The sequence below is a fragment of the Scyliorhinus torazame genome, chromosome 15 (genome assembly GCF_047496885.1).
Source record: "Scyliorhinus torazame isolate Kashiwa2021f chromosome 15, sScyTor2.1, whole genome shotgun sequence".
In the NCBI taxonomy this organism is placed as follows: domain Eukaryota; kingdom Metazoa; phylum Chordata; class Chondrichthyes; order Carcharhiniformes; family Scyliorhinidae; genus Scyliorhinus; species Scyliorhinus torazame.
The window spans coordinates 56,101,118-56,118,507 of NC_092721.1; the positions used below are offsets into that span (position 1 = coordinate 56,101,118).

The 17,390-nt window shown below is 47.7% G+C and overlaps 1 protein-coding gene across 2 annotated transcripts in view; it reads left to right on the forward strand.

The window, feature by feature from the left end:
• Positions 1–17,390, forward strand: part of LOC140391602 (UDP-glucose:glycoprotein glucosyltransferase 2-like) — a 731,169-nt gene that overhangs the window by 477,486 nt on the left and 236,293 nt on the right. For both annotated transcript variants that reach the window (XM_072476257.1, XM_072476258.1), the window contains exon 16: positions 2,708–2,843. In XM_072476257.1, coding sequence (XP_072332358.1) covers positions 2,708–2,843 — 136 coding nt within the window. The remainder of the gene's footprint in view (positions 1–2,707; positions 2,844–17,390) is intronic.

A 17,390-nucleotide genomic window follows, 5' to 3' on the forward strand; every position in this document is an offset into this window, starting at 1 on the left:
GCAGCGGGATTCGCTGCTGTTGCTGGGATGCCCCAGTCCAGAAGGTCATCAACGGGATGCATGTCACCCTAAGGGCACCGGCGGATAACAAGCCACTGTACACCACCAGAAAGGGGTTCCACTCCATGAACATACAGCTGGTCTGTGATCAACAGATGCGCTTCTGCACCCGATACCCGGCCAGTGTACACGATTCTTTCATCTTGGCACACTCGGCGATCCCCAACATGTTCGAGGGGCACCACCCTGGCTGGGGGATTGGCTGCTGGGCGACAGGCGTAGCTGATGATACCTATCCGGAGGTCACTGACTGACGCAGAGACCCGCTACAACAATGCTCTTACAGTGACCAGGGGTGTGGTCGAGCGGTCCTTTGGCCTCCTCAAGATGCGCTTCAGGTGTCTGGACTACTCTGGAGGAGTCCTTCAGTACAAGGCTGAGAGGGCCGCTCGCATTGTGGTAGCCTGCTGCATCCTCCACAATATAGCACAGCAGAGGGACGCAGTGCTGGAGGAGGGGGATGAGGAGGAAGGGTAGGCCTCGTCCGACGAGGGAGACGATAAGCAGGACATGGGGCCCGGACAGGCACGGGAGGCCGCACAATGCCATCGGCAGGGCTAGCATGCACGGGACACCCTCATTACGACATGGTTCGCTGACTAGGGGGGGTGGGGGGAGGGGGTTGCTGGCTATTGACACCATCATCCCAGACCACAACCCCTCAACTTCCACACCACCAAAACGCCCGCATGCACACCCCCTCTGTGACACATATTTGCGGCGTGACAAGCTGGGGACAATCTGGTCCATGGGATGGAGGATGATGACAACCCGCTCTGCGATGAGCTCTGGTGCTCCACAGGGCATGACATCGCCTGACACATGCGCACAGTAGCACCTTCCACCTGGGTGATCCCTGCAGGAGTTCCTGCGTCCGGCACCTCCCCCGAGCTCCAGGGTGTCCTGAGTCTCGGGCAGAGGGCTCGTGTTCGGGCTACTCTCCGTGTCAGTGCTTGGCCATCTGGGGGGCACCGGCTCTGGCACTGGCTGGGGGTGGGGGCTCCAGATGGACCCACCCCATCTCTGCAGGTCCTGTAAGATACAAGACGACATGTATGATTAGACAGCGGGCTGGGGAGGGTGTGGGGGGGGCGGCGTTGGGGGGAGTTGAGGGTGAGGGGGTGCAAGTTAGGTGGAGTGGGGGGCTGTCCACCCAACTAAGCGGGGTCTCACTTGCTCGCACGCCGCCAACCTCCAGCTCGGTGAGCTCCCTTTCCTCCGGGCCGCCGTCCACGTTCTGTGCCCTATGCTCGGGCACAGTGCCATGGGCACATCACTGCCTACTCACGCTGGCAGCCCTGAGGAGGTTGTGCAGTTTCTTCATGCACTGGATCCCATTCCGGACAATGTTGCCCATGGCGCCCAGGCACGGAGAATGGCGGCGCCTTTCCTCCTGGGCCGGGGTACAGGGTTATCCTTCTCTCCTTCACAGCATTCAGCAGGGTGTCCAGCTCAGTGTCCCTGAACCATGGCGCTGCTCTCCTTCCAGCCATCCTGTTGACTGTACGGTGTGTATGGGGGGATGAATTGTTGAAATGCGGCTGCGGTGTGTGAGCCTCATGTGCGCCAATCACGGAGCTGGCGAATCCAACGCCATTTCGCACGGAACCGGTTGCGTTCCACGTGTCGATGGTGCTAGCCCATTCAGAGTTGCTGAATGTCGATTCCCACGAAAAGCGGTGCAGGATTGGCAGGGTCCCTGGTTGACGCTCGGGTGGCTGACCAACTGCAGCTGCTCACGCCCCACATACACACTGATGAAAGCCAAAAAGATGGGACATGTTGTGCCCATACAGTTGATGGGTCGTCTGGGGCCAGAGGGCATCCAAAAGGATGCCACAGTGGGGTCACCTATACGACCCAGGGCGCCAGGTTTAAAGCAGGCTGTCCGTGGCATGCGCAGCCGCATGGCTGCCTTGCCGGCTGTGGTAATGGTGTTGTGTCTCCGTCCACCCCGACCCTACAGCCCACCTCCTGGCCACCCCCCCCCCCCGGCTCTTGCAGTAGGGCCAATGCCTACTGAGTTGCAGATTAGAGAAGTACGTGGTGAATCAGGAGATGTGAAACTTTCTACAGTTCTCTCACCCCTAGCCCTCTAAACACCACCACCTAACCTACAACAACCCCTGCAATTTACAGATTTCCATTTGCGGTTTCCATATTTCCCACTGGTCGTTGTCGCACTGGTGGTCATATGGAACTAGTCTGCCCTACTTCTCCTTCCCCTTCCACTAAACTGAGGCTCTATGCATTGATGTGCAGATACGCCAAGAAAAAAGACCCAAATGTGTGCATGCCAGGCATTAATAGAGGCAGTGAACGAATGGTGGTCAAGAACCTAAGGGCCACAACCCATAATTTGGGAACGACAGCTCTCATGGAGACCAGGTGGTCTGTGCAATTAGCTTAGACCTGCAGATTTATTTTCCATGGTACTTTGGTTGATGGAGCATACTGCACTGTATTAGTTTTTCACAGTTCCATTTATTCTGTTTCCCTCTGTGTTAAAATTAGCCCCATTAGCTCCAAAAAATGTGAAATCTGCTTAAACCGCTGAAATTTCAGACAAAATATGAGTCATCTTGGTAAAATCTAGAATTTACTGTAACATGAGAATACTAATGTTTTCCTTTTTTTACTGTATTAGAATTGGTTTTGTCTTTGTTGTAAATGCTGATGAGAAAGCTGATGGCAATCAGGTTGCAGGAGTTGCTCTTCTGAGAGCCTTTAACTTCATTGGAGAAGATTCTGAACTTTCCCATGCATTTTCTTCAATAGTAGCAGTGAGTATGGAGAGGATTAATATGAATAAATCATAATGTTACATTAAATATACATATTACATATTTGGGTTCTGTTGAACACTTTACTTTAAAGTTATCTAGGCTATTGTTATCACACCGTGGGCGAGGGTGCTGTCAAATTCCAGCCCCAGAATACCAACACATGTGAATTAAGCAATAATTTGTGTATTTTCCTGAGATCTTTAACCCAGGACTTCTCTGATAAGTTACAAGCACGTGATTTGTAAATAAACCATAAAAAAACTGTTTATTTATAACATGGAAAAAGATGAACATATAATGGTAAGAATGGAACAAAGGCCTGTTAATCTAACTCTTCCCCAAACCCCCTCCCACCCTTCACCCAGACACATGTAAGACAGACATAGGTAGGGGTAGGGAAAGGATTGAATAAAACAGGGATTAAAAGGCTTGAGATGGTTCTTTGCTGCCGAGGTATCGGCCTTCGTAGCCAGTGATCTTTTAATGGTGGTCTTCAACCAGAAACTGCAGGCTGTAGAATGCTCTCCTTGTGTCTGAATAAAGCTCGTAGTCTTAAGTTGAAGGATATGCTTTATTTTGAGTCCGTTCTCTCTCCAGCGCTTATACTATGTTACATCTGAGCTGCCTGTCTGTGTCCTGTCACCATCTGCCGTTCCTGTGAAGAATCCCTGACTTCCTGTTTGTCTGTATTTATACATGTCCCGTGCTCCCTCTAGTGATTTCTTAGTTGTACTGCAATTACATTGACCTCTTGCATATATACACAGATAGGCAGATCACTACATTCCCCCTTTTTTCTTTTACATATTTTCTGTACAGTGTGAAAGACAATTGTACAAAACAGTTAGATTATTTAGAATATGTATATCTGTACAACTAGTGATGATATTGGTTATTATACAAAGCCAATTAATATTTATGAGTCCAATCTTAATAATAACATTTCTGAGTCCAAACTTTATGAATTTGTTCGGTTGAGGTTTTTTTTCTGCTGCTGGCGTGGTGATATTGATATTGTAACTTCTTTGTGAATGTCGTCAGTGTTCTTGTGTTTTAAGTAACCAACAAGTCATCACGAGGTGTTCGAATGGTCGAACCACTGATGTTGACTGACACGGACATTTTTCTGTGCTTGTGGTATCGATTTAGTGTGTCAACTTCCTTGAAAGCTGGTGTGCTCGTTTGTTCTGGAGCAAATGTGAATTGGTGAGATTCGTTGTCATGCCATGGTATGTTTGTACTCTTGTCATTGTTTCTGAGTGTAATGTTGCATTGTCCTTCATGTGCAGAGTTGTACCATGTTGTACAGGTCGTTGTTTCATTGTTGTTGTTTCTGTCGTTTCTGTCTTTGTTGTTTTCGTTGTCGTTCTTGTTGTTTTTGTGCTTGTTATTGTCGTTGTTGTTGCTGTTGTTCTCTTTGTTATGCTTCTTGTAGTTTTTGTTGTTCTTGTTGTGCTTCTTGTTGTTTTTGTTGTTGGTGTTGTTCTTGTTTCTGTTGTGCTTCTTGTGGTTTTTATTGTTCTTGTTGCGCTCAATGACTGCTCCATGTGGATAATTTGAGTAATTCTCCAAGTTATTGGTGTCAGTGTCCGCTGTGGTATCTGCTGTTTCATTGAGCGTTTCTTCTTGAGGATTGTGAGATTGATCTGATGTTGCATTGATCTTGGTGACATCAGTCATCTGCGGTGGATTTGATTCCTCTTCTTTGCTTCCTTGGTGCTCCTCTTCTGGAGTCATTTCCAGTACATTTGAATCATCTTTGGTTTCTTGTTGCCTCTCTTCTGGAGTCAAAACCTTCAAGATTTCATTTTCTTGTCGGTCTTGGTGCCCCTCTTCTGGAGTCAAAATCTTCAAGATTTCATTTTCTTGTGGGTCTTGGTGCTCCTCTTCAAGATTTCATATTCTTGTGGGTAGTTTAGAGTGGGTGAGATTTCAATTGACGTGTCTCTGGACTCATGAGTCGCCCTATTCTGATTGTTGAGTACTTCTGTACAGACGAGCTGAGATCTGTCAGTCTCGTGATCTTGCAAATCCTGAATGTCGATTGTGATCACATTGTCACTGTTTTCGCAAACAGCGGGTAGACTTGCATTGTCATCTTGTTGATTATGTGAGCTTGGTAGACTTTCATAGTCTGGTTGTTCAGATACGGAGGGTAGACCTTCATGGTCTTGTTCATGCATGGCGTTCACTATGGAGTTTTTAATTGCCTCCATTTTGGAGTCTGTCAACGAGCTGTCTGTGGAGGCTTGCGTCGCTCTCTCTGTGGAGTCGATCTGTGCTCTCTCAATGGAATCGGACAGTACTCTCTGTGTGGGGCCGTTTCTTTTTGGGTAGGGGGCAGCACGGTAGCATTGTGGATAGCATCATTGCTTCACAGCTCCAGGGTCCCAGGTTCAATTCCGGCTTGGGTCACTGTCTGTGCGGAGTCTGCACATCCTCCCCGTGTGTGCGTGGGTTTCCACCCGCGTGCTCCGGTTTCCTCCCACAGTCCAAAGATGTGCATGTTAGGTGGATTGGCCATGATAAATTGCCCTTAGTATCCAAAATTGCCCTTAGTGTTGGGTGGGGTTACTGGGTTATGGGGCTAGGGTGGAGGTGTTGACCTTGGGTAGGGTGCTCTTTCCAAGAGCCGGTGCAGACTCGATGGGCCAAATGGCCTCCTTCTGCACTGTTAATTCTATGATTGCTATTTGACAGGTTGCTGTCATCCAATGTATCGATGATCTGCCATTGCATCATGGTATTGGATTCATCTACCATGAGTGGAGTCGTGTTGAGCTTTGCAACCATGTTGCTGATGCTGTGATCAGCACATCTGAATAACTCAGCCATAGCTGAGTAGTATTGTTCGATAAACAAATCATCTTTTTTTGTTTTGGATTTGTAATCGTTCTCTTCATGTTCAATGAACAAATCATCTTCTTTGGTTTTGGATTGGTCACTGCGCTCTTCACTTTGGGTGGTGCAAACTGCTTGTTCCAGGGTGCTACAGAAGTTATTTTCAACTGCTGGTAAAAGTTCAGGCAATGTTGTGCTTTTGAGGTTGAATTTGGTGGTTTTGTGCCTTTGTGTCTTGTTTGTGATTTTCGGGCAGTTCCCCTTTAAGTGGGCGTGGTCTGCATCTGATGATGTCATGACACTCGTGACATAAAGCATAGGAATCGATTGCGCATGCGCAATTCGATTTTCCTTTACTGTGAGGTCTTCTTTCAACTGCGCATGCACGGCGTGCGCATGTGGAGATCGATCGGCGAACGGTGTTCGATGTTCTGCTGACTGCGCATGTGCGGCTTGCGCATGCGCAGATCGATCTGCGCTCAAAGCTTCTTTGTTTAACTGAGCATGCGCAGAACGATCTACGCGTTAAACGGCTGATTTCAACTGCGCAAGCGCGGCTGTGGTTTCGTACGCATGCGCAGACCCAGATTTGCGTCTTTTGTTCCCAGGGCAGTTTAAAATCTGCTCAGACACCATTTTAACTTATTTAGACCCGTGGAAAAGAACGTTATCGTCGTTTTTTCTCGGGAAGCACTTGAAGTTACATTTTTCTTGCGATCTGCACTTGTCAATCGCGATTTCCAGCGTTAAACCTTTCTGTTCCGGGAATGATTGTTTGAGTTTCACATCACTCAGTCCCTGTACGATTCCGTCTCCGAGCATTGAATGCCTTAAGGCAGCATTGTTACTGGTCTTACAGCACTCTTCAAATTTTTTCTGTATTACTTCTAATTTGGTGTTGTCTTCACCTTTCAAGTATTTAATGCCGTTATATATTTCTCTAGCTTCACGTCCTGCAGTGCTCTATTCATTTCTTCTGAGGCTGCTTTCAAATCATAAGCTATGATATATATGTTGAATATTTGTTTAAACCTTTTCCAGCTATAACTTAAATTACCGGTTGTGTTCAGCTGCGGTGGAGTTGCAACAAATTCCATTAAATCAGCGAAGTCTTCCCACGTCGAATGTCTGGTACGAGTTTTCTTGTCATTTCGATCTTTCTTTGTCTGAATTTTGTGTAATCTTATAGCAAGCGTTCTGAAGTCCCCTGGTACCATGTGTATTCCTTGTGTCTGAATAAAGCTCATAGTCTTACAGTTGAAGTAGCTTTATTTTGAGTTTGTTCTCTCTCCAGCGTTTATACTATTACATCTGAGCTGCCTATTTGTGTCCTGCTCACCAGCTGCCGTTCCTGTCAAGAGTCCCTGACTTCCTGGTTGTCTGTATTTATACATTTCCTGTGCTCCCTCTTGTGATTGCTTAGTTGTAGTGCATTTACATTGACCCCTTGTATATATACACAGATATGCAGATCACTACACTCTCTGGTAAACTTTCACTTTTAACAATCGGGATCTTCACACTGAAAATTCCTCCTCTGAAGTCGGCTCAGTCCTGACATGCCTCCACCATATTGACTTCCGGTCTCACTGAGACAATTTTAGAATTCTCTACCTGAGAATTTAAACAAAGGTTGCCTGTCCGCTCCAGACAGCAACAGCTTGTCTGTTGTTTTTGAAAATCAAGATTAATTTCCAGAGGAACTCCCACAGGTTAAACAGGCTGCAGAAAGGAAGGTCAGTTTCAGTTCCCTAGCCTTCAATCCAAGGTTGAAATCTTTACAGGCCTGATAGGGAGAGAGTGCCTAAACAAGCTTCTGGCTGTTCTTGAGGTCTGAATAGAACTGAGGTAAAATGTAGACTCTTCTCCTGACTAGTCTTCCTTTCAGAAGGTTCTGAATGGTTCTGCCAATCGCAAGCAAAAACATGAGATGTCTCAGAATTTCAGACATGTCATGATATTCAAACACACACATCATGATAGACACACCAACAGACAAATCAGAACACACAACACCACAACCAATCACAGACAAAGACAGGAAACATATAAAAGCACAAACACGACACCTGGTGGACAGTATTAGCTGGAGACGAGGACAAGGACAGACATGCGACACGACACACTCAGGGAGACAGCACGTGCAGAGTATCCAGAACGAACTGTATATAAGAGTTAAAATAAAATAGAGTTGTACCACATACAACGGTGTTGGCTCATCTGTGCACCAGAGCACCCAACACCACATGGTACAGGAGTGGATCGATACCTGCCGGCATACCTCAGTGTACACAGACAACCAGCAGTGCCCAGGCAAAATGTTACAGCTCCCGGTTCCGCAGCCGCTCCAGTGCCATGGCGATCTCCGCGAAAACTGGCGGCGATTCCGGCAAGTGTTCGAATTGTTCCTGGTGGCAGCTGAACTCCAAGACCTGGATGATAGCAAAAAAATTGAATTTCTCATCACCATCGCCGGTGCAAGGGAAAGAGAAATATTCACAAGGTTCAGGTTCTTCAGGAGGCAGCAAAGGTACGATTACCAGGCAGTCCTGGACAAATTCTCCAAGTACTGTGAAGAAAACGCAATCCAATCGGCAAGTAAAGGTAAGAAAAGCGGCAGTACTCACCTCGTGGCCAGGATCCCGGAGCCCGAATTCCCAGAAGCCGAAATCCCGGGCCTGAGAGAGGGCTGGGTCGAGGTCGGCGGCCATCTTGCTAAAGGTATCACGCTAGCACAGTTGCGCGAGCAGTGCGCAGAACCGGAAGTTTCGTTTGCGCATGCGCAGTCAAGAAAACGGCCATCGGTAAAGGAACAGCGATCTGAGCATGCGCAGCCGCTTCCTACGTGCTACATACCGAGCGTCAGGATGTCAGAGGCCCCAGACCGCACCAATTTAAAGGGGAAACGTCCCAAATCCAATTTAAAAGGGAAACGTCCCAAATCAAAAAAACAAAAATCTGTTAAAGCTGTAAAACAACCTTCCCTCACCTGGAATGACAGCACATTGCCGCAAATTGACCCAGGAGATGAATTTGACCTCCGAAGAACCCTCCGACAAGCAGTTACCTACGCACAAGCCGATGATTCCGACCTCGAATACTTCGATGACGATCTTTACAGTGTTTCGGGACCTTGCGAGCCCAATGATAGCTCCGTGGTCCTATACGACTATGACTCGGACGAACCTTTCGTGTTGCACATCGGCGGCCCCCACATTGAATCCGACGCAGATGCGGATTCATTTTTCGGATTTGAAGATCTTCAACCCAGCAGATATGACGTCCCAACTTATCAGTGCCGGATAATGCTGCAGCCTGACATTAACAGTGCAAGCACATGGAGAGCGCCCTGCTGCCACACAGAGCGTGGTCCACGTCCCACTCAGCGTTCCCGACTCTATGAAAGAAGACATGCAAGACTCCAGAGCGCAGTCCTTGCACGAACAAGAAGTGACTCCAGAGTCACAAGCCTCCACAGCGATCTCGTGGACAGACTCCACAAAAGAAAAAACGCTTGACTCCGATGCGCAGTTCTTGCAGGAACAAGACCATGAGGGTCTAGCAACCTCTCCTGACCAACCAGCGGCAGACGATGCAAGTCTGCCATGCTCACGTGAACAGCAAGAAGGCTATAACAGCCTACCACGCTCCACTGCACAGCAGCATGACCATGACGGTCTCTCATACTACAATGAAGGGCACAGCGCTGATGACTGTTCAAGCCCAACTGAAGACAAGCCAAAGGAATCTCCTCTTCCAAGCCTGAAGGAAAAAGGTTCATGCGCTGACCTTCAGAATCATTGTAGCCGAACAGAGATTAATAATGCTGCACGGTCACAGAAGGATACTGAGGATTTGCTAAAGAAATTACCTGTATGTTTAACTTGCAAGGAGCAGACTGAGAATTGCCAGTGTTTTAGTACGAAAAAAAAATGGACAAGACATTGATCCTCAGTTAATGGAAATAACACAACCTGAATCATACCTACAGCAGGGACAAATGTCTCCCTTCAACTCAACACCGCAGAGTCCCAACTTCGGAGACCAGCAGTTAGTCAGTAATGACTCTTCAAACCTTGAGGGGAACATTAACGGCATTGAATCTAAACACACTCCACTGATCAATGAGCAGAACATTGGAGCAAGAATCCCGAGGACACCGACATCGAGTAGCCAGATAACAAATTTAAAACCCGCAGCAGTTTCAAGTGAACCAAGTGTGCTTTCCACTAATGGTGAAGATGCAGATAAGGTCGACCCGATTATCCATTGTACCACACTAACCCCAGTGATTAAGCAGTTATGTATGGGGAGTATAATGTGGGCAATTGAGAACAGTAAAAGAGAGACTGTGACCACGCCAGTCCCAGCAAAATCAGACCCAGAGACCATGAAGGCATGTACATTAGACAAAGATACATATGAGGTACCTGAGAAGAAAAGTGAAACGGAATGTTCTTTGGAAAATAGTACAATGTCGATAGAAACATTGGATCCTATATTCGAGACCATACATATGGGAGAATTTGGGGGTAATAAACAAGGTTCTGCAATGTCTGGGGGAAGATTTAAAATTCCAAAGAAGAAAAGCCCAAATGAAGGACAACGGCAAGACAATGACAGTCCACCGACATGGTGTGCACCACCAGATGAAAACTCTGACAATTCACCCAACCCTAGTGAACAGCAAGCTGCTAATGAGGATCTATCCACGGGATGTGAGACGAGTGATGACAGCATCCCACTTCCCATGCAAAAGGTGCAAGGTGACAGACCTCGCTTAGTGCGTACCGAGGCACTCAACGATCACGGTGGGAACACTGACGACTGCGGTGGCGGCGCACCGCTTCCACCCTCGATGGCTCGAGCCTCTCCACTGGTCGGTGCATTCCTGCATGTTCCGACTCCAGAAGTGCAGCTTCAGGGAATCTCGGCTGCCTCCAGTGAACCTGTTGGGACTCCGGACGGGGAGCATCGACGGAAGGCAGACCGGACTCCAGATGGGGAGCAGCCAAGCGTCGACTCTGATTCGCGCACGCCAGACCTTGCTCCGGATGGGCGGTGTCGCGGCCTCGGTGATGGCACGCTCAGGGTGACGGCGGATGCCACGGCAACAGGGAATGGATCGCGTGGCAGTCCCACTGGGTCGGTAGTGGCGACCAGCACCGGCGGTCCAAGACGGACACACCAATTCGTGCCATCGCCAGACGTTGATGCGAGCAACAATTCTCTCTCCAAGGCGACATGCTTCGACGTTTCTCTGCGGAGTCGCCCTTCCGGCACAGCAGGTGGCCGGAACCAGCGTGCACGGTCTCGGCCAACTTCTACATCTGGCACAGTCATCGCCTTGCATGACATTAGTGATGGTGCTTCTTCGATAGCAACGACCCATCGGCTACAAGATGCCGTCCACCACAAACATAAAAAGAAAAAAGACTCCACCTTGTTCCTAACTACAGTGACATCTCAGCACATAGAAATACACGAAGGAACTGTGTTACAGGCTGTTAGAACGCGCTACAATATTCACCTGGCCAGCAAAAAAACTTAGTAAACCAAACCACAGCCAAGGCAACACTAACAAAGATGTTGAATGTTATATTTGCACGAATGAAAAACCAAGCACTGCACGAAGTACAACAAATGGAAAAATAGAGACTTCGGCAACAGCATCACCTCCAACAGTCCAATGTGAACCAGTGTGAAACCAAATCTCCACAGCTGAACCGGCTTGAGGACCAGCCTATTCTTGAGGCGGTCACCCATTAGACTGGACTTATAACGCTGTTCATACGTTCAAAAAGTTAAACACTTCTGTATTATAACCTGTTGTTGTTTATCGTTCCAGATATCGTCTGACCGGACCACTGTTCAAGTTTTTTTTTTCTCGCATTCATGTTTTGTTATGGTACAACCTTGTTAGTGTGACGCACCCGACATCGCTCCATGTAAATAGTTACGTCATATACACACGCTGTACACAACACACACACACACTCTTAGTTGCACTCACGACACGATTATATTTATAACCACGTAGGCACATATCTTTGTAAAAAGGGGGGATGTCATGATATTCAAACACACACATCATGATGGACACACCAACAGACAAATCAGAACACACAACACCACAACCAATCACAGACAAAGACAGGAAACATATAAAAGCACAAACACGACACCTGGTGGACAGTATTAGCTGGAGACGAGGACAAGGACAGACATGCGACACGACACACTCAGGGAGACAGCACGTGCAGAGTATCCAGAACGAACTGTATATAAGAGTTAAAATAAAATAGAGTTGTACCACATACAACTGTGTTGGCTCATCTGTGCACCAGAGCACCCAACACCACAAGACACACTGGCTGGGATTCTGCAATACGGCGGGTAAGTGTTGACGTCGACGTAAACACCGGAGTGTTTCATGCCGGCATCAATGGGCCTCCTGGCCCAGCGATTCCGTGGCCCACACGGGGCCTGCAATGCCGGCCGTGGATCCGTGCATGCGCGTGGCAGCCGCTTCCTTGCCGGGCCCGCGCAATGTGGCGGAGCCACACAGCGCGCTGGTGCGGAAGAAGGTAGGCCCCCCCCTCGGATCGCGCGCACCAGCTGATCGGTGGCCCTCGATCACGGGCTTGGCCGTCATTGAGACCCCCCCGGAATCTGATCTCCCTGACATCCCTACCAGGACGGCCACCGCGGCCGTGAGCCCGAGCTTCCGCCTGGTGGAACCATGTTAGAACTACGCCGGCGGGAACGTGGCCAGTCGAATGCGGAGAATCGCCGCGGGGGCCTCTTTCAATGCCCCCCCGACCGGCGCCGCATCGATCGCGCGTGCACGACTGGCGGTGACTCTCCAGTCGCCCGAGAATCACATCCCGGCGTCGGTACCAACGACATAGGTAAGAGTAGGGACGGGGTTTTAAAACAGGAATTTACGGAGCTAGGGTGGAAGCTGAGAGCCAGGACAAACCATGTTGTCATCTCTGGTTTGTTGCCGGTGTCACGAGATAGCGAGTTGAGGAACAGGAAGAGAGTGCAGATAAACACGTGGCTGCAGGGATGGTGTAGGAGGGAGGGTTTCAGTTACGTGGATAATTGGAGCACATTCTGGGGAAGGTGGGACCTGTACAAACAGGACGGCTTGCACCTGAACCAGAGGGGCACCAATATCCTGGGAGGGAAATTTGCTACTGCTCTTCGGGGGAGTTCAAACTAATTTGTCAGGGGGATGGGAAAACGAGCTGTAGTCCAGAAGCCAGTGTTGAGAGTAATGAGGTACTGAGGAGGGTATCAAGGTCGCAGGAGTGTACCGGCAGGCAAGAAGGTGGGCTGAAGTGTGTCTACTTTAATGCAAGGAGCATCCGGAATATGGTCGGTGACTTGGAGCGTGGATTGGTACTTGGGACTTCGATGTTGTGGCCATTACGTAGACATTGCTGGACCTTTGGCTTTGATTTTTATGTCATCATTGGCTACAGGAATAGTGCCAGAGGACTGGAGGACAGCAAATGTGGTCCCTTTGTTCAAAAAGGGGAGCAGAGACAACCCCGGCAACTATAGACCGGTGAGCCTCACGTCTATAGTGGGTAAAGTCTTGGAGGGGATTATAAGAGACAAGATTTATAATCATCTAGATAGGAATAATATGATCAGGGATAGTCAGCATGGCTTTGTGAAGGGTAGGTCATGCCTCACAAACCTTATTGAGTTCTTTGAGAAGGTGACTGAACAGGTAGACGAGGGTAGAGCAGTTGATGTGTATATGGATTTCAGCAAAGCGTTTGATAAGGTTCCCCATGGTAGGCTATTGCAAAAAATACGGAGGCGATACTAAAGTCGGTGGTGTTGTCGATAGTGTGGAAGGATGTAGCAGGTTACAGAGGGATATAGATAAGCTGCAGAGCTGGGCTGAGAGGTGGCAAATGGAGTTTAATGTAGAGAAGTGTGAGGTGATTCACTTTGGAAGGAATAACAGGAATGCGGAATATTTGGCTAATGGTAAAGTTCTTGAAAGTGTGGATGAGCAGAGGGATCTAGGCGTCCATGTACATAGATCCCTGAAAGTTGCCACCCAGGTTGATAGGGTTGTGAAGAAGGCCTATGGAGTGTTGGCCTTTATTGGTAGAGGGATTGAGTTCTGGAGTCGGGAGGTCATGTTGCAGCTGTACAGAACTCTGGTACGGCCGCATTTGGAGTATTGCGTACAGTTCTGGTCACCGCATTATAGGAAGGACGTGGAGGCTTTGGAGCGGGTGCAGAGGAGATTTACCAGGATGTTGCCTGGTATGGAGGGAAAATCTTATGAGGAAAGATTGATGGACTTGAGGTTGTTTTCGTTGGAGAGAAGAAGGTTAAGAGGAGACTTAATAGAGGCATACAAAATGATCAGGGGGTTGGATAGGGTGGACAGTGAGAGCCTTCTCCCGCGGATGGATATGGCGGGCACGAGGGGACATAACTTTAAACTGAGGGGTAATAGATATAGGACAGAGGTCAGAGGTAGGTTCTTTACGCAAAGAGTAGTGAGGCCGTGGAATGCCCTACCTGCTACAGTAGTGAACTCGCCAACATTGAGGGCATTTAAAAGTTTATTGGATAAACATATGGATGATAATGGCATAGTGTAGGTTAGATGGCTTTTGTTTCGGTGCAACATCGTGGGCCGAAGGGCCTGTACTGCGCTGTATTGTTCTATGTTCTATGTTCTATGTTCTATGGTTAGAACAGGGACAGGAATTGTTGTTGGAGGTATAAATGTTTCAGTAAGAGTAGGGAAGGTGGTAAAACAGGTGGAGTAGCATTGTTAATCAAGGATAGTTTAACGGCTGCAGAAAGGCAGTTCTAGGGGGATCTGCCTACTGAGGTAATATGGGCTGAAGTTAGAAATAGGAAAGGAGCGGTCACGTTGTTAGGAGTTTTGTATAGGCCCCCAAATAGTAATAGAGATGATGAGGAAGAAATTGTAAAGCAGATTATGGATAGGTGTGGAGGTCTCAGGGTAGTTGTCATGGGTGACTTTAACTTTCCAAATATTGATTGGAACCTCCATAGGTCGAACAGTGCAGATGGGGCAGTTTTGTACCGTGTGTGACACAATATGTGGATAGGCCGACGAGGTGTGGCTACATTGGATTTGGTACTGAGTAATGAACCGGGCCAAGTGTTCGATTTGTTTGTGGGAGAGCACTTTGGAGATAGTGACCACAATTCGGTGTCTTTCACTATTGCAATGGAGATTATTGGGCCATACGGCAGGGGGTTTATAATTGGGGGAGGGTAATTATGATGCAATTAGGCAAGAATTAGGGAGCATAAGATGGGAACAGAAACGGTCAGGGAACGGCACAAATGAAAAGTGGAGCTTGTTCAAGGAACAAATACTGCATGTCCTTGATAGGTATGTCCCTGTCAGGCAGGGAGAAAATGGCCGTGTGAGGGAACCATGTTTCACAAAAGGGGTTGAATGTCTTGTCAAGCGGAAAAAGGAAGCGTATGTAAGGATGAGAAAACAAGGTTCAGTTGGGCCACTTGAGGGTTACAAGGTAGCGAGGAATGAGCTAAAAAAGGGCTTAGGAGAGCCAGTAGGGGGCATGAGAAGTCCTTGGCGGGTCAGATCAAGGAAAACCCCAAGGCTTTTTACTCTTATGTGAGAAGAAAAAGAATGACCAGGGTGAGGTTAGGGCTGGTCAAGGACTGCAGTGGGAACTTGTGCATGGAGTCAGAAGAGATAGGAGAGGTATTGAATGAATACTTTTCTTCGGTATTCACCAAGGAGAGGGGCTATGTTTTTGAGGATGACAGTGTGATACAGGCGGGTAGGCTGGAGGAGGTAGATGTTCTAAGGGAAAATGTATCAGCAATTTTGAAAAACCTGAGGGTTGACAAGTCCCCTGGGCCAGATGGGATATATCCGAGGATCCTTTGGGAGGCAAGGAATGACATTGAAGAGCCTTTGGCTTTGATCTTTGGGTCCTCACTGTACACGGGGATAGTGCCAGAGGACAGGAGAGTGGCGAATGTTGTTCCTCTGTTCAAGAAAGGGAATCAAAATGACCTTGGTAATTATAGGCCAGTTAGTCTTACTTTGGTGGTCGGTAAGTTATTGGAAAGGGTCCTGAGGGATAGGATTAATGACCATTTGGAAAGACGCAGCTTAATCCGGGATAGTCAACACGGATTCGTAAAGGGTAAAGTCTTGCCTCACAAATTTGATTGAATTCTTTGAGGAGGTAACTAAGTGTGTCGACGAAGGTAGTGCAGTTGATGTCGCATACATGGATTTCAGTAAGGCGTTTGATAAGATTCCCCATGGTCGGCTCATGAAAAAAGTAAGGAGGTGTGGGATAGAGGGAAATTTGGCCAATTGGATAAGTAACTGGCTATCACACAGAAGACAGAGGGTGGTGGTGGATGGAAAATTTTCTGACTGGAGACCAGTTACCAGCGGTGTACCACAGGGATCAGTGCTGGGTCTACCGTAATTTGTGATTTTTATAAATGACTTGGAGGAGGGGGCTAAAGGGTGGGTCAGTAAATTTGATGATGACACCAAGATTGGTGGAGTAGTGGATGAGGTGGAGGGCTATTGCAGGCTGCAAAGAGACATTGATAGGATGCAGAGCTGGGCCGAAAAATGGCAGACGGAGTTTAACCCTGATAAGTGCGAGGTGATTCATTTTGGTAGAAAAATTTGAATGCGGATTACAGGGTCAACGGCAGGGTTCTGAGGAATGTGGAGGAACAGCGAGATCTTGGCGTTCATGTCCACAGATCTCTGAAGGTTGCCACTCAAGTGGATAGAGCCGTGAAGAAGGCCTATAGTGTGTTAGCGTTTATTAACAGGGGGCTTGAGTTTAAGAGCCGTGGGGTTATGCTGCAACTGTACAGGACCCTGGTGAGACCACATTTGGAGTATTGTGTGCAGTTTTGGCCACCTCATCATAGGAAGGATGTGGAAGCATTGGAAAGGGTGCAAAGGAGATTTACCAGGACGCTGCCTGGATTGGAGGGTAGGTCTTATGAAATGAAATGAAAATCGCTTATTGTCACAAGTAGACTTCAAATGAAGTTACTGTGAAAAGCCCTTAGTCGCCACATTCTGACACCTGTTCAGGGAGGCTGTTACGGGAATTGAACCGTGCTGCTGGCCTGCCTTGGTCTGCTTTCAAAGCCAGCGATTTAGCCCTGTGCTAAACAGCCTCTGAGGAAAGGTTGAGGGAGCTACGGCTTTTCTCATTGGAGCGAAGTGTTAAGTAATGGGTTAAGAGACGTTAAGCCTTGGAGAGGCGGTGGATATGGCCTTTTATATAAGTCAGATATTGACAGAAATTTTGGGATTAGGGGATTTGGGTAATATACCTATTGACTGTCACATTGACAATAAATCTCTGGGAAAATGTGCACTCTACAAAATGTGTCAATGAAAAGAGGTTACGGATAGACATCGCAAGTTTGAAGCAGATGTTGGACAGAGGGGAAATAACAAAAATTAAATGGGTCGACAGTAGCTATCAACTGTCAGACTGTTTTACGAAAAGAGGGGCGAGTTCACAGAAACTTTTGGATATTGTTAATGAAGGGTGCTTGTTTCTGTGACTTTTTTTTTTTCTCGTCCAAACAAAAAAAATCTGAAAAAATCATGTGTGTGTTTCAAGTTTCTTGAAATTTTGTTTTCACTTAATTATTTTTTTC